This window comes from Amphibalanus amphitrite, unplaced genomic scaffold, assembly GCF_019059575.1.
Source record: "Amphibalanus amphitrite isolate SeventyFive unplaced genomic scaffold, NRLGWU_Aamphi_draft 000028F_arrow, whole genome shotgun sequence".
Taxonomy (NCBI): domain Eukaryota; kingdom Metazoa; phylum Arthropoda; class Thecostraca; order Balanomorpha; family Balanidae; genus Amphibalanus; species Amphibalanus amphitrite.
This window is the reverse complement of record NW_024881524.1, coordinates 275,226-295,191: the sequence shown is the minus strand read 5'-3', so window position 1 is coordinate 295,191 and position 19,966 is coordinate 275,226. Positions and strand designations below refer to the sequence as shown.

The 19,966-nt window shown below is 50.3% G+C and overlaps 2 protein-coding genes across 6 annotated transcripts; both read left to right on the top strand.

The window, feature by feature from the left end:
* The first annotated feature begins 261 nt into the window (after positions 1 to 261).
* On the top strand, positions 262 to 7,561 carry LOC122365073. Of its 5 annotated transcripts, none has more exons than XM_043336017.1 (7): positions 262 to 511; positions 1,803 to 2,136; positions 2,843 to 3,028; positions 4,508 to 4,655; positions 5,030 to 5,194; positions 5,589 to 5,815; positions 6,256 to 7,561. In XM_043336017.1, the coding sequence occupies exons 2-7, from the start codon at positions 1,903 to 1,905 to the stop codon at positions 6,799 to 6,801; spliced, it is 1,506 nt and encodes a 501-aa protein (XP_043191952.1). In that variant the 5' UTR covers positions 262 to 511; positions 1,803 to 1,902; the 3' UTR covers positions 6,802 to 7,561. The 5 variants fall into 5 exon arrangements, with proteins under 5 accessions (XP_043191952.1, XP_043191934.1, XP_043191926.1 ...); XM_043335999.1 differs by having other exon boundaries at positions 265 to 313; XM_043335991.1 differs by having other exon boundaries at positions 278 to 340.
* Positions 7,562 to 8,411: 850 nt separating this feature from the next.
* On the top strand, positions 8,412 to 18,451 carry LOC122365064 (2-deoxy-scyllo-inosamine dehydrogenase-like). The gene is made up of 3 exons (XM_043335976.1): positions 8,412 to 8,973; positions 12,850 to 12,974; positions 17,174 to 18,451. Exons 1-3 carry the CDS (start codon positions 8,824 to 8,826, stop codon positions 17,967 to 17,969), a joined length of 1,071 nt encoding a protein of 356 aa, XP_043191911.1. The 5' UTR covers positions 8,412 to 8,823; the 3' UTR covers positions 17,970 to 18,451.
* The last annotated feature ends 1,515 nt before the right edge of the window (positions 18,452 to 19,966 follow it).

Genomic DNA, 19,966 nt, shown 5'->3' with positions numbered 1-19,966 from the left:
AAGCGGTGCTCCATTTGTTTGTTTACAATGATTGTAGTGCTGATGTATTTTTAGGACTCTTGACGGTCGGCTTATAAAAAATGAAACGTTTTTACAAAAGTTGTAGGGCAAGTAATATTTATCTGAAAAAACTAAAATATTCAAAAGCCAAACACTATGAAATACATGAATCGGAACGAAAAAGTAACCCAAAAATGCAGCCTAATCACCGGCTCCTAAAACTGCGACAAAGTTTCCACTTTTCCCCGCAACTCGTTGTCCAGACGTAAATATGCTGTTTTGCTTGCCTTTGCTGGCACTACACCGGCCACATGTGTTTTCTTCGATTGCATCAATATATGTAGGAGATAAATTTTGCAAGATTCCTTTAAACTTTGCATATTTTAAGGAAAATATTTCAGATTTGAGCTAGCGAGATTTAAGTCAGTATCGTCAGTATTTAGAGATAAATTAGAGAATTTTACTTCATTAATAAAAAGTCTCACAAGCAAATCACACACAGCAACGAGTGGTGGGTTTTTGGTAATTGGTTGAGAATTTGCTATATTTTTCACTGTGATTTTTTAATTTCATCTAGTGAAAAGGGTAAAGAAACTAGTAACCTATATAATGCAATGATAAATCGTCATTAAATAGCTATTCATTCAGTATATTTAGTCCTATTTTGCTGAAATTCCAAAGTCTGGATCAATCAGCCTTGATCATTATCATTATTTGACCTGAGGGGTGTTCACGGGCACCACAAGCTGCGGAGTGTGGTGTGTGCGGTGTGTGCAGCAGGCGTGGGGGTAGGGGATGGGTAGGCAGTGCTGACGTCACGGCTGCGTGACGTGGATGGTCCGCTGTGGCCTGTGCCCAACTGCCCAGTCCCGACCAGCTACAGTGGTTGCTGTGTGCGGTGACGGAAGGCTGATGTAGGGACTGGACTAGTGGGTGGAGCTTGGAGGCTGTGTATGGTCCGACCGCACACAGAGCCCATGAACAGCCCCCTGTGCATTGATACTTGTACTTGTTGGGTTAGGGAGCCTGGACCTGTGGCCTAGTAGTTAGTACCTACCTATTTACTGTTTCACTAGGTACCTACCACAGAACTTGATATTTGCTGCTCAAACAAACTTCTTGGGCAATCAAAACTCAACTCACCTGGTAACATACCTAGCAATCATGGCCCATGGGTGTCAATTTTCACAGAGTTGGGGGTGCTTGGGCACAGCAAATCCGCCGCCGCCCTAGTGGTACTGGTGACCTTGTCCTGTTGACCTTGTCTGTTGCGGCTCTAAAGCCAAGCCGGCCGAACTGGCATGGAATTTGGAGAGCTTGGGCACCCCAACTCGCCGGAAGTCGACATCCATGATAGCAATTGCTTCTTTTCCTTGACACTCTTAAACTAGAACTACATACATCTAGTGTGTGCTGTTCTGTCATCTGTGAAGCTGAAACCATGTTTTCAAAGTGAGGAATTAAACCTTGTTTACCAGCCACCTATGTTTTAGAGGTGACCCCTATATCAGGCTGGATGCAGAATTAAACTGGAGGCCAGGTATTATGAAAAAGCCCTAAAGTTGGAAACAAGTTCCAGTTTACTTGCTCTACCAGCACACACGTCTGATCCGAGCTTCTCTCTGCCATTCCCATTCAGCATTTCTAAGCACCCATGGGGCATAATGTGTGGTGATTGTGAAACACACCAGTTTCTTGTCGCTGAGTGGCCTTAATTTCTGTGGTATTCTGCTTGCCCAAGCTCTATTTCAATTTTTAAGGGCTAATGTCCCAAGTATCACTGTGGCTCTGATCTGTTTCAGGTTTTTCTTTCTCCTACGGTTACTCGTCCACTGCCTCTGAGTGGATGTGCGTTGTCCCTTGGCCGAGCCTCAGTGGACCCTCTGGTGGCACTCGGTGAGCATGGAGAGGACAGTGGAGCTGCCGGCGGCCACCTCCGCTGCGCCGCCCACCGATCAGCTCGGGACGTCCCTGCTGCGCGCGAGGGGCCGCGAGAAGCGGCCAGACCAGTGGAAACGAGTGGTGCGCAAGAACCGTCGCATCGCCGGCCAGGAATACGTCAACACCAAGGGCCAGGTGGTCAAGTCAAAACAGATCGGAGCCGCCTGCACGTGCCGAATGAAGTGCTATAATAGGGTAAGCACCTGATTATCAGTCAGAGTGACAGTTACTGTTACCACATAAATCAATTGTTTCGTCTGTTTCGTAGCTCGGTTGGCAGGGCATCGGACTCCCGACCGTCGGGCTCTAGTCGCTCCGATGTTCAATAGGTTAGACTTCTGACAAGGGCTGATATTTTACCGGAAGCTGCAGCCATTTTACAGTGGGTGGGATGGACTGTGTTTGGCTTTCATCGGCACGCTAAACTCTGCATCAAAATCCTAGCGTTTTCCGGATTTGCCCGATCGGACCGTAGTGGTCGGACCCTGCGGAAATGCTCGACGAAATGGATTATCCAGCTGTTAAGCTCTCCAGTCGAAGGTTCAAGCCACCAAATTCATTTTAGAAAATGTGAATCATTGTTTTTGACGTAGACTGAAAGCCGACGTAGGTACGGTGCATTCAGAGCTGCTCATAAACGTAGGCAATTTTGAGTTTTATTCACGATCGATGGCAACACAAGTCAAATTCCTAAAACCAAAAAGAACAAAAAGTGACTTGTGTTGCCATCGATCGTGAATAAAACTCAATCATGTCTGATCATTTAGTAGGCAATTTTATCTTTCTTGGCCATTTTTTTCTATGTTTTGAAATTCATGGGCGCTGAATACTGATTAGATGGGCTTAGTGAAGTCCCTTCATTATAATTGATTTGGACCTCACGTTTTTCTGCTCTGACCAGGTGGATGAGAACACGCGGAGGAGCATCTTCAGCGGCTTCTACGACTTGAAGAGCTACGACGAACAGAATGCTTACCTGTTCGGCCTGATCAGGAAGACTGAAATCGCCCACCACTCGGCCGCCAGTTCCGAGCGGCGCACCTGCAACTATCAGTACTTTGTGCGCTGCAAGGGCCGGGAGATCCAGGTCAGTTGGTGCCGGTACTTAACCTTCGAGTGTGTGTGTGTGTGTGGGGGGGGGGGGGGCGTTTTTGGCCACACCTGACAGTTTTTTTTTGCGTGAAACTTGGTATAGCTTATAAAACATCAATTTCGCATCGTGTGTAAGATTTATGACCCTGGGTCACATAAGTTTAGGTCACCAGGTCAAGTTAAGTGACCATGCCTCTAAACAACTTTGGGATTCATTCATTCCTACAGCTTACATCCCAGAAGTTTTGAAACTCAGGCTATTGGGTGAGGAAATCAGTACTAACACTTTGTATATCTCGGAATTTTCGTATCGGTGACCTAAGTTCAGGTCATGTCAGGTCATTTTTGTGACCTCTCCTCTCCATTATAAATGTCAAAGGGAGAAAATTGAAATACTCTTCTTTTGGCCGAAAACACCCTCAAACATTGGAACTCATGTGAATATGACACACTGAGTAACAAAATTGCACTTGTGACCTCTTTCATGCCCCTTATGTCATCTCAGGTCATGCAATGTAACTAACAGTTTTTTTTTTTTACAATAACCTTAGATAAAAACATGCTAGAGCGCGGGAAATACCATGCATCTGTTCAGCTCAACAATACGAATCGACTGATATGCAACATGACCTTTTCCGTGACCTTGACCTGAGGTCAACTTTTTTATGTTGACCTTTCCAGGTCAAATTATAGTTCATTTGAAGCGTCTCGACGAGACAAACGCGATGCCGGTAAATTCAGTGTAATAAAAGCTTGGAGTCAAAAGTTAATACTGAAAAAAAAAATCCGCAAAAACGTCTAACTTTGAGTTTTTGCCCTCTGGAGGCTAAACCGTTGACCTTAGGTCAAATCCGAAACAACACCCCAGAAAGGCCTTTGAAAGAGCTATCGAATGCGCTTTTCTGCGGCGCTGTAGCTCTATTGGTTCCCGACTTATGCGCCGCTTTGTGAAAAGTTGTCAAAATCGGGAACAAAAAGTCGCGATAATTTTACTTTTGGTGACCTCCAGAGACTTTAGCGATGACATGATTGAAAAATGACCCTTATAATTCTGAAACATCTTATAGCAAACTATCTATTGCTGTTTACCGCGTCTTTCTAGCTTGCTTACTTTCCGAGATAATATGGTGTGGCCAAAAAGGCCCCCACCATAGCGAAGTTGGCTGAGAGGCCCACCGGGCGCGGGTTAATGTGCTGCAAGAATTATACGCCCGGTACGGTTATTCAACTGCCCAATATACCCTGCAACTGCCGATGATCCGTGCGAAGGAAGTGACGCAAGTTCCGAATAGTCATCGGTATCTTATTCATTGATTGGTAGGGTGAGATTTATTAAACTCCTAGTGCTTCGTGGTCCGCGAAAAGAAACATCATTTTGACATGACACTTACTTTAATCTTCGTTATTCGCACCTTCGGCACGCGGTTATTACCGTCTACGACTGCATGACACGAGTCTCCTCCGGCACCGGCAGGTGTGCAAGCAGGCCTTCGCCAACATCCACGCCATCACGTTCAAAAAGATCCGCATGCTCTCCCAGAAGCTGGACCAGAACATCATGTTCCCGCGGGACCAGCGAGGCAAGCACATGAACCGACGGAAGATCTCCGAAGAAGTGAAAGGTAATATGTTCGGGCAGCTTGGCAATAAGTATCTTGGAGGTCCTATCGGTATTGTTATATGCCGATTATCTTATTTGCAATACTCCGGTAATGACTCGTCCCTTTAAGTTGCAGCCTCATATCGACAAAGGTTACATTAGCATACCTCTTTGTCAACTGAATGTTGATTCATGCTTGATAAGAAAACTAGTTTTGCACTCAAGTGACTTCATCATTGCTCTATTTGTATTTTCTTTATTTATGTTCTCTAGTGCCTAGTGGTGCCTTTCCCACCGCCACCATCCCCCTCCCCGTGTCCTCCCCGTGGACCACCCAGACGTGTCTCCTCACTACAACCATCCTGTCCCCTCACCACTACCGCCCGTCGTCCGCAGACCAGGTGCGTCGGCACATCTCGGAGGTGCTGCAGTCGACGGAGCTGCGCACCTTTCTGAAGGAGGATAAGGTGTTCGGGCTGGACCTGAACCTCTCCAAGATGCACAAAGACTACCTGAAGCGGTTCGAGCCGATGGCGTTCGAGTCGTCACCTGGCTCCCCGGGTGAGTTCGACGTCCTATCGTCTGGTTGGTCGCGTACTCCGATATGACATAGGTCGTTCAGTAGAAGTTTTTATCAGTTTGGTGTGCGACGTATGTGATTTCAAGCTTCACCTGGCTACGCCATTAAGAAAGTAAAAAAGACCTGCCGAGTGTAGCTGATCCGGTTGGTCAGCATTCCGTACAAAGTGCAAAGTTTGTCAGGACGTGTCCCCATGCTTAGTGTCAAATTCGTGTGTTTTTCCTCACGAAACGCCGTGGTTATGAAGGGGATGGACATTTTGCATGGAATGCATCTATGTTTATTGTAGTTGGTAATCGGTTTCCATCTAATCTTACTTGAGCAATGACTGGCCACCACAAATTAACAACCATAATTCTGCTCTGCTTCTCGCAGACAAGCTTCGTCAGGGCTACCAGACCGAAGTGAAAATATGGCTGTACAGCACCATCTATCACAACGAGTTCCGCTTCGCCAATTTGGGCGCGCTGCGGGTGTCTCAGCAGAAGGGCGGCCGGCGGGAGGCGGCGGCGGGCTCCTCCGGTTCTGCTGCCGCCGCCGGATCGCCCGTCAGCCGGTCGGCAGCGTCGGTGGCCCGCCGCGCCGCCGCGAGGACACTGAAGGTGAGCAGTGTACGGACTGACCGGGTGCAGTGGGATTGGGGGAGAGGGAAGGAGCTAATAGCTGGTGTTCCAAGAAGTTCGGGACCTTGAAACCCACAGGATCATGGCCTTTTCAACTTAGCGTATATGGGGAAAGGTCTACAACTTCAGTGATCTGTGTACTATTTTGCTTCTTGCACACATATCTGCACATATGAGTGTGAAGTCCTTTAACTGACGTTGTATAACTGGCGGTATATTCTGCAGACCAATCTATTCTGCGCTTCTGTCCGTAGTTTGCGGTCGTGGTTGTCTTATATGTCCTGTGACGTCCCGTTCCCCGTCCGACATAGAAGCTGTTTGTATATTTCCTGTGACGCTCCCGCTCCCCGTCCGGCAGAGGGAGCGGCTGTCAGTGGTTGTCTATTTGTCCTCTGACTCTCCCGTTCCCCGCCCGGCAGAGGGAGCGGCTGTCGGCGCCGGCGCCGGCGGTCTCTGCGCCTCCCCTGCCGCCCGTCTCGGCCGCCCAGACGGACGTCCTCCCCGGGCCCGGTCCGGCCGTGAGCCCGGCCGTCTCCGCGGCGCCGGTGGTGGTACACCACCTGCAGCTGGCCGAACAGCCAGCGCCGCCCGACCTCATGAACCTGGCCGTCGAGCAGCTGGTGTTCCAGACGGCGCCGCGCGCCGGCGGGCCGGCCGACGCCGGTGGTGCCCCGCTGCAGCTCTGCCTCCCCATCAGCTGCGTACAGCCGCTGAACCTGCAGGCCCAGCCGCTGGACCTCCACCACCCGCACACCGTGTTCTCAGTGCAGACCGGGACCACAGACAGCGCCTCTGGCGGCGGCGGCGCACAGTCGCACTTCGAGTCGGCGCCGCACGATGGCGCTGCCGGCGGCACGGCGCTGACCGTGCAGGATTACGGTGGTGCAGAGGTGCACCTGGTGACGTCAGCGGCCAGCGGCGTCACCGGGGCTGCTCTCTATGACTGGCAGCTGACTACCGAGTGACGGCCGGCCGCCGCGCGGTGTCTACAATACCTCATAGGGAGCGGCCTGGCCGCCGTACGGGGTACTCAGGGGCGGGGATATAGGAGCCGCAGTCTTCCGTCCGACCGTGATAGGTGGGCCCTCGACTTGACAAATAACGCGGCGGCTGGGCGCCGTGTGCCTCTGCCTGTGTTCTGTCAGTGGAGTTCGGAAGGCTGCCCGTGGTAGCTGCGCCGGCTGTGGGTACCGGCGGGCCGGTACTGGGTGGTGGGCGTCTCGGCACGTGTCGTCTGGCGGTGTTGGTTCACCGCGCATAACTGAGGTAGCTCGGTGCCTTGTAGCGTAGATTGTTGGTGGGCGGGGTTTCTGTTACCTTTTTCCACCCACAATGATGCCTCTCAGTGGTTATTTTGCATGTGTTCTGTCATTTGTAATGGTTGATGCTATATTTCTATTTTGTATTCACTTTATTACCTGATTGACAGATATTTTACGTATTGTGGGATCTAGGAACTTGGCTGAAAGGTAACCGAGATTGTGTAGCAATCAAATTGGATGCGAAGGCGACGGCAAATTTATCATGACAACGCTGTCTTGGCGGATTGTTAAGACTAGCTTATTGCTAGTCGATTTATCTCATACGTCACTATGTATCGTTTTTCCTGCATGACCGACTCATTTTTGTGATATGAAAGTGTAGCCGACCTCCTGCAAGCCTTCGTTGGATGCCTTTGTTTGACGCTACCCTGCCAAGACAACAATAAACGCAGCCGTGTATGTAGGTCCGGTGTGTAGTTGGAAAATTATCTACCTTCAAACGTTGTGTGATTTAGCATATGCTAGCTATAACCTTACTATATGCCAGGCCGTGTACATTTCCGGGCTTTCCTCGGTGATCCTCGGTGATCAATTTGCGACGGTGCTACTTTTGGTGTCCCATCCAATGCAAGAACGACCCGGGTGTGCGAAAGCAGTCAGCTCTATCTAATGTCCCCGGAACGGCGCTCAGATACGGGGAGGAGCGGGGATGTCGACGGTCACCGGGGCCCGCCGCTCGCGCCACGACCGTTACGTCATCGGTGACGAGTCGGAACTTCCTCGATAAGCTGTTACTTAGCAACGACTTTCCATGGTAAAATCGCTACAGTGTGCGCGCCTGCATGGCATTGTCGTTCACGGACGGTTATGTTTTGCATCCTCGGTTTCTCGGGTCATTGGAAGTTCTACCGTTTACGGATGCCGTGACCGCTCCTCGAGCTCTTAGGGGAAAGAGAAGAACAGTAAGAAGTTGAAAGTGTATCCCGACGTATTAGCTAAGAGGATGTTATTATAGGCCGCGCATGTTATTGCTGCCGGCTATCAAAGACGTCGAACGCAGGAGGAATGCATAGATGCGGGTCCAGTCTAGGGTGAAATCGAGGGCGCTACCCAATGGCGAATTGGCTTCTTTCGAAAAGTAGGCATTCAAAGACCCGCACTTTCAAGAGGACGAGATCGACGAGATCAAGATTACTTTACTCAACGACGAGATGGCATCGAAGCATTCCCTTCATTTCATATGTTTTCCTCTACTGTACTCTGACGTCAGAGCTACCATATGAAATTGTAAACAAAATTATAGTGCGTCATTATCGCATGTTTTGTGGGATTTGTTTACTTTTGTAATCGACGTTGATGCTCTTGGCGGTGGGCGGTTTTTATCAGTGGATTTTATATCTTTTATTATTATTTTTCCGTAACATCCTTGGTGGAATTGATAAAATGAGTACTTGGTTGTTGCGTCATACCAAGGTGTTGCGCGTTGTCGGTGAAGGAGCCCGAGGAATTCCCTTGCATGGTACTGCGCCGGCAAGGTCGCGCAGAGGGCACGTTGCTATCCAGTTTAAAAGCCTGCGAGCGGCGGCAGGGGTCGCGAGTGTGGTCAGTGCCTGGCGGTGGGGGCGTGCTGTTGGGTTGTGATCCTCTGCTGAGCGTGTTGAGTTGCATTCTGTGTGCTGGGACCAGTGCAAATTGGAGTGTGATTGCTACACCTGACCAATCAAGATGAGCACCATGAAAGCCCTGCAGTACAACCGACCGACCAAGACCCTGACGCTGAGGGAGATACCCATACCAAAGATTGTCAGGGAGGACGATGTGTTGGTTAAAGTTGCATTCTCAGGCATCTGCGGAACTGATCTGCATGCAATTAAGGTTAGTGGCCCGATATTTGGTGTGTAGAAATTGTACTCAAGCTGGTATCTTGCAGTCAAGTCAGTGAAAACACCTGCCGAGGATTATTGCCATTTACAGCTGTTCTAGCCTGGTGACATGTTCTCAAACTTGCTCTTATGATACCTAGGTAAATTGAAACATTCACTCTTGCTTGAGAAGCTCCAATCTTAGGTGTTCGCTATTTTGTGCTATGACCTAGAACCTAGGTCCTAGACCACTACAAGTAACACACAAAACCAAGGAATGCAAAATACAATGGCCTGTCTGCATTGCAGCTTCACACAATTTTGTTTGCCTTTGTTATTAAAGAAGCTCTAAGCAAAGGTCATTCTTCCCACTAACTAATCTGTAATGAGAATATACTTCTGACTTGAGGTCATAAAATAGCCACAAAATAGCTCTACATGTTCATTTTTTACTTAGTACTACAGTTTCATCTGAAAAGTTGACCCAATTGCTATAAATTGAATCCTTGGCCCCAAACATGGCGTGTGCCTCTACATCCACAGCTCAGTGAAGTTTGATGAAGTAAATAAGCCATATCAGAATGTGCTAGCGGTCCGCCTTCCTGACTTTAACCTGCATGTTGCAGCGGTATATCGGCCACCATCCTCCTCCTTGGAGGACACAGCACACATATATGACTTTCTGCTGGCCTTCTGTGGTGACAGGGAAGTCCTTCTTCTGGGGGACTTCAACTTACCTACGCTGTCCTGGGAGAGTTCTTGTCCGATATCTCACGCTTCCTCTTTTGACAGGCAAGGCTACGAAGTATTCATGTCTCTGGGGCTTACCCAGTGGGTGATCGAGCCCACTTTCCCACGTTCGGGCAATATACTGGATCTTGTCCTGTCCACAGATGCAGACAGAGTTGGATCTGTTCAGGTACTCCCTCCCTTACCCGGGTGCGACCACTGCCCGATACTATGCACTTATGTGTTTGACCTTGAGACGTCTCCTTCGCAGATCGCCCCTGCTAAGTACCGGAAGTGGCAGAAAGGCAAATACAACATCCTATCGCGTGCCTTATACGAGGTTGACTGGGATGCAGAGTTTACAGCGCTTGACATCGGTGGCGCGTATACCCGTTTCGTGAATGTCCTGATGCCCCTTGTTGAGGAATGTGTTCCCCTTGCCCCACAGCAGATCTCAAACAGGCTGCCATGGAAAACTAACCCTCCTCACAGGTTAAGGAACAGTAAAAAGGAAGCTTGGGCAAAGTATAAGTCTGTCCGCCACCGCCTTGGCAAAAGCTCTGTCGCAGCAGAGGTAGCCTTGAGAGACTTTTTCAAGGCAAACAAGCAGCTAAGATCATTTGCTACTGAGTCTCAAGTCAACTACGAGCTTGAACTACTTAATGATCTTAAGACACAGCCCAAACGTTTTCATGCTTACCTTCGCAGGAAGAAAGTTGGTTGTCCCGGAGTCGGCCCGCTACAGTTACCTGACGGGAGTCTCTCAGACGACCCAGAGTTGATGGCTGAAGCTTTCGCCACTGCATTTGCCAGTGTTTTCACACCCGCCCTGCACAGCCCTTCCCCTCGTCGCGGCCCAACTGATCACCAGTCTGTATCCAGCCAGATGCCTCCACTCTACGTCAGTGCCCAGGACGTGCTCTCCTCCCTGCAGTGCCTGGATGCTTTCTCTGCGGCGGGAGCGGACGACATCCACCCCTGCCTACTAAAAAGGTGTGCCTCAGCTTTAACTTACCCATTATTACTCCTCTTCCGCCAGTCGCTGAGGGAAGGCCGCTTGCCTGTCCAGTGGAAATCGTCGGTAGTTGTGCCAATTTTCAAAAAAGGCTCAAGGTACCAAGCCCTTAATTATCGCCCTATTAGCCTGACCTCAGTAACATGCAAGTGTCTAGAGCGAATAATTGCCCGTCACCTGACAGACTACCTCGAGAGCAACAATATCTTGTCTGACCACCAATTCGGGTTTCGTGCAGGTCGCTCAACCATGGACCAACTACTGCTGGTTTACGATGACGTTTCCAGACACCTTGACAGGGGCGACACCGTTGACGTCATCATGTTTGACTTCTCCAAGGCCTTCGACGTAGTATCTCACCCTATTCTGCTCACCAAGTTACATTTGCTAGGGATCAACACCCCCCTCATCCGCTGGATCGAGGACTTTCTTGTTGGTCGCCGCATGTCAGTCCAGGTAAAGGGAAAGACAAGCAGCCAGCGCAACGTCTCGAGTGGCGTACCCCAGGGTTCTGTCCTCGGACCAATTCTTTTTCTTATTTTCGTCAACCATGTCGCAAGTAACCTCCTCTGTCAGTATAAAATATTTGCAGATGACCTGAAGATCTACATGACAATACGCCACGACAGTCCAGCTAACTACTGTCGTGATTCACAGGCTTGTCAGAAGGACATAACGATGCTACAACGCACGGCAGAGTCCTGGTGTCTCTACTTAAATCTGAAAAAATGTGTGGTCATCCGCTTTCAAAGAAGGTCCCATGTCCTACCTCCCCCGTCCTATCACTTAGACCAAACATCGATTCAGGTCGTGAAATCCCACACTGATCTCGGGGTTCTTATTGATTCTGACCTGAAGTTTCACCAGCATGTGGCTTTGACAGTGCAAAAGGCTGCTGGCCTTACCCAAAACTTGTTAAGGTCAACTGTCTGCAGATCCCCTGATTTCATGCTCACTTTATTCAACACTCATGTAAGACCCATCATGGAATACTGCTCATGTGTATGGCACACTGCGTATATAGGGGACGTGCGCCTCCTCGAATCTGTTCAACGCCGTTGGACTAAAAAGATCTTAGGCATGGGAGAGCTTGATTATAAATCCCGGCTTAGGGCTCTGAACCAGTACTCGGTCCAGGGCAGACTTCTACGTGCCGATCTGATTCAATATTGGAAGATCTTCCACGCAAAGTGTTGTATAGATGCCACTACCATGTTCGAACTTGATCCCTCGTCTAGTACCAGAGGCCACAGGTTCAAAATCCGCCACACTCGAGCACAAACTGATGTCAGGACCAGGTCCTTCAGCAAGCGTTGTATCACCGCTTGGAACGCACTCCCTGACCAGGTCGTAGGTGAACCCGACCTGAGCAGGTTCAAGGCCATGTTGGCTGACTCGATGGGTGATGCCTTGTTCTCTTATCATATGTGATGGCTATTGCGTTGACCTGTTTCCCCTAATTTGTGTTTGCATTATTGTATACGATCTTTTATTGTATGTATCATGAAACTATCGCAAAATTCGTGTTTGTCACTATGCAGGCTCTTGTTCCCGGCTTGGCAGCACCCCCTTGTGGTGTCTCCGCCGGGCGAGCCCTACGTTCGCGGGTTCCTTCCTCACGTATCCTATGCACATCCTCTATGCTGTACTCTGGAAGGCAGGGAACCCCCAACAGGTGAGTTGAACAGGTGAGTTTGCCATCATTGCAAGTAGCTCAAATGTAGTGCTTGACCTAATCATGACATATGCTCATGACCTGACAAATTGGGGCATTGCATTTTACACAGTAGGTATGTAGGTGCTGATACCTTTAGTGAGGACTTAGAGGGCAAATAAGTGGGCATAATCCAGCTCTTCTAGCTCACATGTTTGCTTCCAGCTCACACTTCCCCTCAACCCACTCTCAGCTCAAGCACTCACTCACCTCACATTCCAAGTTTGAGCTTCAGCCAGGATCTCAAACATGGCACTATTTCTTGTTTTTTAATCACAGCATAATTCAGCTAGATGGAATATTGTTGCTTACATGTGCATCACATTTCTTATGTCACCCTCCCCTCCATGAATGTTTTCACTAATGCTTTTTTTTTGCATTGCAAGGCTTCGATGGCTTGGCTAATAGCTATGTTGAATTATTTCTTTCAGGGCAACTACCCAACTGCCGAGCATGACGTCACTCTGGGCCACGAGTTCTGCGGCATCGTCATGGAGGTCGGCTCGGACGTGAAGAACGTCAAGGTCGGATCGGAGGTCACCGTCGACCCGTACAGGTTCGTGATTCTCGGCTCCTGGACAGGCTATGTGGTATTGACTGGGCGACGATTGCTCAGTTTGTGTTAACTGTCGTTTTCTTTATTCAAAATCCAATCATTTAATGCCCAATTACGCTCGATTCTCGAAATGACAATGAATACCTATCACAGGTGGGCACGTCGCACGATCAAGGACGCGATCCGTTCCTCCGTACCGGAACGTTGTTAAATTTTCAGGAACGGTATCGGTAAACAGTGGCGCGGGAACCGTGGGGGGGGGGGCTAGTGGGGGCTGAGGCGAGCCCCTCTGGCTTTTCGGCTGGAGGGGGGAGGGAGGGGCTCGTAATGTATTTGAGCCCCCCCCCCTCCCCCAGCTGGAGGAATCGAAATCGGAAATCTACCAACATAATTTCATAGTTTCATACATAGGCGCGGGAACCGGGGGAGGGGGCAGTGGGGGAAGCTTGCCCCCACAACTCTGCGGCCGTGGGGGCGGTGCCCCACAACTTTTTCATGAGGCCAGGAACCGTTGGGCAGCTTGTCCTCCCCAAATTAGGGGTCGTGGGTCACAATATAACGGAAGAAAGCATGTAGGTAAGTGAAAAATCCACCTCTATCACTGTCTCGGCAACTCATTACCTTTATTCCAGGTTGCCAAAAAGATAGTTTCTTCACTCAGCTGAGACGGAATACCTCACTTTTTTGCAAATATTTTCGTTTTTTCGTTGAAAAGGCCAAGGTCTGAAAAATAAGTGGCCTAAAACCGGTGAGAAAACTAGATTTGGGGGTACCCTAGGCTGGTCTCTATTATGGTTCAGCCCCCCAGTCTGGAAGAAGTTCCCGCGCCACTGTCGGTAAATAAAGAAAACGTAATGCGGACAATGTAACTTTCGTAGCATGCGCTTCGTTCCTTTGTTACAGTGTAGTCCGTTCCTCAGTTTCCCGTCGCTCCGTTTCATTTGGGTTTTTAAAGCAGTCTGCTCTGGCAAATAACCAACCGAGATTGTTATTGAAGCGAAAAACTGGAATGTTTTCCAAGGTTTTAGCCGAATGTGTGCGTTCAATTGTCAAAACTCAAAGCGCTTTTCGTATTTTTTTTTCTTCATTTAATAACAATACTGAGTTCCCTGACAATTTTGAAAAAGCTGTCTGAGATATCTGAAGCGCCAGCTGTTCCGCTGATCTTCTTGGCCATCGATTGATGACCCGGTTCGCCGGCCACTGGACACGTCACTCGCTCGCCGGTCCCGGACTACGTTACTCGTCCCAGCCCGCGGGTCGCTCGTCCCTGCCCGCCGGGCGCCGGACTTCAGTTGGTGAACGGCTTGAGACATAAAGCCGCTAACCAGATGCACTGAGAGCTCAGTTAGCGGCCTCGGTGTCTCGGTGTGTTTGTTTGGCAGTTAAGTGGGTGGCCTCCGCTATCCCTGGGTTTAGTAGGCGGCTTGCCGACTTGGGTTGGGTTGGTATCTGTCTTAGCATGAAAAGTATGCCATATACACCCAAAATTGCTGGTGTCAGATTCAGATTCAGATTCAGATATGTATTCATCGAGGGTCCACAGCAAAAAGTGGCTTTTCACCTGACACGTAAAGCAGATAAAACCGATAAAACATAGGGTAAGTAGACATGGTATGGCATCATCATAGCACACACAAATCACGCACACGACATTCACACCAATATCACCTCAGTGACGTCTGGTAAGAATCGCGTTTTTTGCCTCTCGACGGAACGATGGCAAATACGGATCCAAGTTCATGTCGTTGAACATCGAGACCCCCCTGATACACAGTCGGCGCCTCCCCGTCTCGGTTCGGGGTCGTGGTTGTGTCAATCTGCCGGCGTGCCTTGTGTTGTGGTCATGTAGGTCGCGGGCTAATGGACCGATGGTTTGACTGATATATTCAGGAGTTCTCGTGGTGATAGCTCGCTGGACTGCGCAGATAGTGTGGTACTCGGCTAACTCATCAGCTCGCAGCCAGCCGAACCGCTCGATGACATCGGAGATGTGGTCACTGCGTCTGCGACCGCTGACGACCCGCGCACAAAAGTTGATGATTTTCTGTACGCGAGTCATCTGTGTCACACCACACGTCCCGTACACACTCATGCAGTACCGCACAATGGAAAGAACCAGGGCCTGCACTACAAACCTCAGTGTGCTGGATGGCATCACGTGACGTGCGTGGGCGAGGGCGATGAGTATACCGGTGCATTTTGAAGTCATGGCGTCAATGTGTGCCTGGTAACTCAGATGACGGTCGAGTTGAATTCCTAAGTTTTTCACAGTCCCGGCATCGCCCACCACAGAGCCGCAGAAGTTAACGGTGACAGTTGGGAGGCCCCTTAACATAGCTGGGGTGCCCAAAACTAACATCTGCGTTTTGGCAGTGTTTACTTTCATTCCGTTGTGACAAAACCACTGGTAAGCGTTATCGAGGGCAGTCTCCATGAGTGAGATGATAGTAGCCAGATCCCGTTTCTTACCGGTGACCAAAATTTGCGTGTCATCTGCAAATTGAACAATGGTGACGCCATCGGGCAAATGTAGGCTCAGGTCATTGGCGAACAGCATGAATAACACACAACTAAGGCTCCCGCCTTGAAAAACTCCGATTTTGTTTTCTCTGGGTCGGGACGTTATGCTGGAACCGTCAGCACCTCGTACGGTAACCTGCTGCACGTGACCCGTCAAATAGTTGTTAAACCATTCCGTGTCTATCCCGTACAGGCTAAGTTTATCTAGGAGTTTTTGGTGAGGCACGACATCAAAACATTTTGAAAGATCTAGAAGAACCAAAATGGAAATTTCGGCATTGTCCATAGCATGTAGGATGCGGTCAGTGATGACGCTGAGAGCTGTCTCGGTTGAGTGAAGTTTTCTGTACCCATGCTGTGCTGCAGTAAGTAAGTCATGGGCGTGCAAATACTCAGTCAACTGAGTTTGTACGATACGCTCGACTACTTTCATTATGCCTGGTAAAATGGAAATAGGGCGCGTATCGGCTGGGCCGTTGGCTGTTTTACCTTTCGGTATCGGCGTAACTATCGCATGCTTCCATCCTGGTGGAACTAAGCCAGTGAGTAGGCTGGAGTTAACGATATCGAGTAGAGCATGGCAGACACCAGGAAAATATGTCTGCAGCATGGAAACGCTTACACCATCTACTCCTGTGGCTGACGATGGTTTCATGTCTTTTCTGTAGTTAGAGAGTAACGGACTAAAAATTCCCCGTTACATTTTTGCAGAGGAACGGAGGACGAGTAACGGAAGTTGCTTTTGAAGGAACGGAGGAACGGGTAACGGAGTAACGGAAGTTGTGTTTTGAAGGAATGGAGGAACGAGGAACGAAGTTGCAATATTGAAGAACGGTGCCCACCTTATGATGAATATCTTGGTAATTTGGTGCATCGATCCACACAAAACTCGTCCTTGCTCTTCTTCCACCAATCGAGGGCGAGTCAAACCTCCCTATCTTCAAATAATAGGAGCCCTTTTATGTTGCCGGTGTAATCGTGATTTACGCACTCCAGCTAATGAATTGGCAATGCAGAGCCTCAGCATGGAATCCCGGCAGAATGATTAAATTTAGATCATGATAATGGTTGCTGTCGATGTGTTATGGGCGATGTGTGGGATCGTGCATTCTGTAGAACGATAAGTCATTTTATAAAATGCCTTTGTTGATGGACGCTACTTGGGCGAATTCTATGCCGTAATGCCTTGGGAATTTGGTTGGTTGGCATAAATCCAAGCGTTTGTCTTAAAGTCAACCATATGTATGGTCTTATCATATGCTATAGTTCAATTACTTCGTACTCGATCTGATACGCCTACCGTGATTGATGTGCAAGATCGTCTTCCGTTTCCCGGTTTTGCGGAACACCCGTTTTTATAGTGTTTACGCTACCCAGCGCACCAGATATGATCACTTGTTGATGTCAGCGAGATGCCTGACTCGTGTCCGGTCAGAGTACAACCACAACAAAACACGGCCTACAGCCTTACGACGTTTGGCGGTCGCCGCGATGTTATCGTTACCGTTTTTGCTCACATCGTTGACTCGGTGGCAGACAAAACACAAGGCCGGTACACAAGGCCGTTCCGTCTTTCCGGCTTGCTTCTTGATGCCACGCCAATTCTCAGTACGTAAACCAGTCTTGATTCTGAGTATAATTGGTGTGTGACCGTCTTCATTCCGCTGTGCCTACAGGGGCTGCTTCAAATGTCGGCACTGCGCCGGTGGCAACCCGCAGTTCTGCATCTACGAGGGACCGCGCAACGCGCTGGGCTTCTTCCGTGACGGCGGCTGGGCCGAGTACTGTCTGGCGCCGGCCCAGCAGGTGCACCGCATTCCGCCCGAGATCAACCTGAGCCTCGAGCTGGCCTGCCTCGTCGAGACACTCTCCACCATCCAGCACGGCTGCGACCGCATCGGCATCATCCCGCACGACGCGCGCGTGCTCATCATCGGCGCCGGCATCATCGGCATCCTGTACGCGTGCATCTTCCACCTGCACGGCCACCGGCAGTGCATGATCTCCGAGCCGTCAGCCGAGCGCCGCGAGCGCATCAACGTGCTGGAGCTCGGCTACCAGACGATGACGCCCGACGAGACACGCGCCATCATGACCGAGGCCATGAAGGACCTGGAGCACGACGGGCTTGACTACGTCATCGACTGTTCCGGCTACGCGCCGGCCGTCGAGGAGGCGTTCCAGTGGCTGCGCAAGGGCGGCCACCTGTGCTTCTTCGGCGTGGCGCCGCCCACGTCCAAGATCAGCATCTCGCCCAACCAGATGTTCCACAAGGAGCTGACCATCCTGGGCACGCTCACAAACCCCTTCTGCTACCCCAAGGCCACCGCCCTGACGGCCGCGCTCGGGAAGCGCTACCTGGACTTTGAGAAGCTCGCCATCGAGACGTTCGAGTTGTCCGACTACGAGAAGGCGCTGAGCAAGCTGGCCAGTGGAGTCATCTCCAAGGCCGTCTTCAAGTTCCCCGTCTAGGCGTCCGGGCGAAACCTGCCGTCCGTACGGACTTACACACGCAGACACACACACACATACACGTGAATCACATACACACACACAGACGGTGACACACGCTAGTCATTTATATGTATTTATGTCGGTGTCATGTTAGATGTTTTCCGGAGTTGAGTCGTCGCCGGAGGGCGCACTGCCGCTGCCACGGCTGCCGTGCCATATGCTTGGTTTGAGTCGCTTATCGCGCTTTCTCGCTGGTCAGAGGTGGTCGCTCGACTAACGGATCGTCTTATAATCGCTGGGAGCTGCCTGCCTATTGCCAAATAGAACTACACATTGTGACGATTTTATGTCGCGCCTTTCCGAGAGCCCGCGAGCTTTCTGTCGGCCGCTGTTCATCTCTCTTCGCTGGTCGGGAAAGAGGAGCGCCGCCGCGGCCGGCTGTTGTTGAGCATTGTTGAAGGTGCGACGGTCGAAGGTCGGAAATACAAGGTACGGTGTGACGCCATGGCTTTTGGGAGTGCTTTGGTTCAGGGGTGGGCGTTCACGTGGCTTCGTTTTAGGACGGGCGAGTTTATAGTGTCAGAGAGAAACGGTCTGCACCAGAGGTCAAAGCGCGGAAGAGTAACACGTTATTTCTGCACATCACTCCCTCCTCGAATTAGTCTGTTCTCCGGATTAACCGTTTAACTGTGTCAGCCAGATGGTCTGGGCTTCCTGGAGAACCAAGATGAAAAGGCTTTCGATGACGATTGGCAGAACCGAGATCGTATCGAACTAGGTTGTAAGGACACTAACACGATTTGCATGCCTTCTGTAAATGACAACTGAGTACCGAAAAACTGACTTTGCTGTTAGTACTGGTATTTTTGCGTCCCAGGTCACATGGATATTGGATATAGCATAGCATGACCGGGGCACAATGGTGCAGAAACGTTTTGCTGTGTCGCAAACTGGCCGAACATAGCCGTACAATCTGCAATCAAATAACACGGCTGCGCCAACACGCGACATTCGCCGGCAGTTCGCCTGTGGTCCGTGCTGGGACGGCCGTTTCGGGCGCTATCAGTCTGTTTGCCTGCACCCACCCACCTCCAGCGATAAGGGGGCACCACGTGACGACCGGCCCGCCAGCGCAGATTCTGCAATCTCATGCTCTGTTGCACGGCCCAACACTCGACTCCGCCGACACACTTGAGAGACACTGAGCTCACGATCCCTGCCGATATGTGATACAAATCTGTAACATAAGCATTGCCTGATTCAGGCTAGCCCGTACCCAGACGTGAAATGTGCGATAGGATAGTTTTAATGAACATACCCATTGACGCCGGCCGTCATTGAGCGTGCTGTGGGAACGCTACGTTGTGAGCGTCTCGTGCATCTGTCCACTGACAAAATCTGGCGGCCTCTTCTACTGATCTGCCCCCTAAAATGCTATGAGAGTCGGTACCATGCACATTGCTGCGCAGTATGGAATGCCTCATCATCTTCCGGCGCTCAAAAGCGCGCCGGCGACAGACCGACAGGAAGTCCGGAAGGAAACGTTCCATGGTTACTGCATACGGGAAGTGAAGGGTTTCGCAACACCGCCCCAGTCACATCCACCAGCCGGAACCCGATATGGACCTCCCGACTGCGGGCAAATCCGAGCCACATCGTCCGATGCTCTGATTGCGACATCAGCTTACGGGGGCTGAGTATCTGTCTGCTAATGCGGAGATTGCAGTTCAAACAATAGACACTAACAGTAATATGGTGTTACGTAACGTTCTGAGGAACATGTAACGAACGAATCACGTTTACAGGCACATGATTCGATTCGCAGCCTGCTGTATCCCGAACCTTTAAACACCAGCTAGCGTCATCAGAAATTCTGCTGACAGGTCTTGCTGTGTGCCCGGTAGTCAACCCACTGCCACCCCTCATGAGCTCGGCGGCAGCGGCCAGTGACCCCACCACGCGGCCGTGCCATGACGTATAACCGGTTCTCAGCCGCCCGAGCCGGGGGCGGCGCG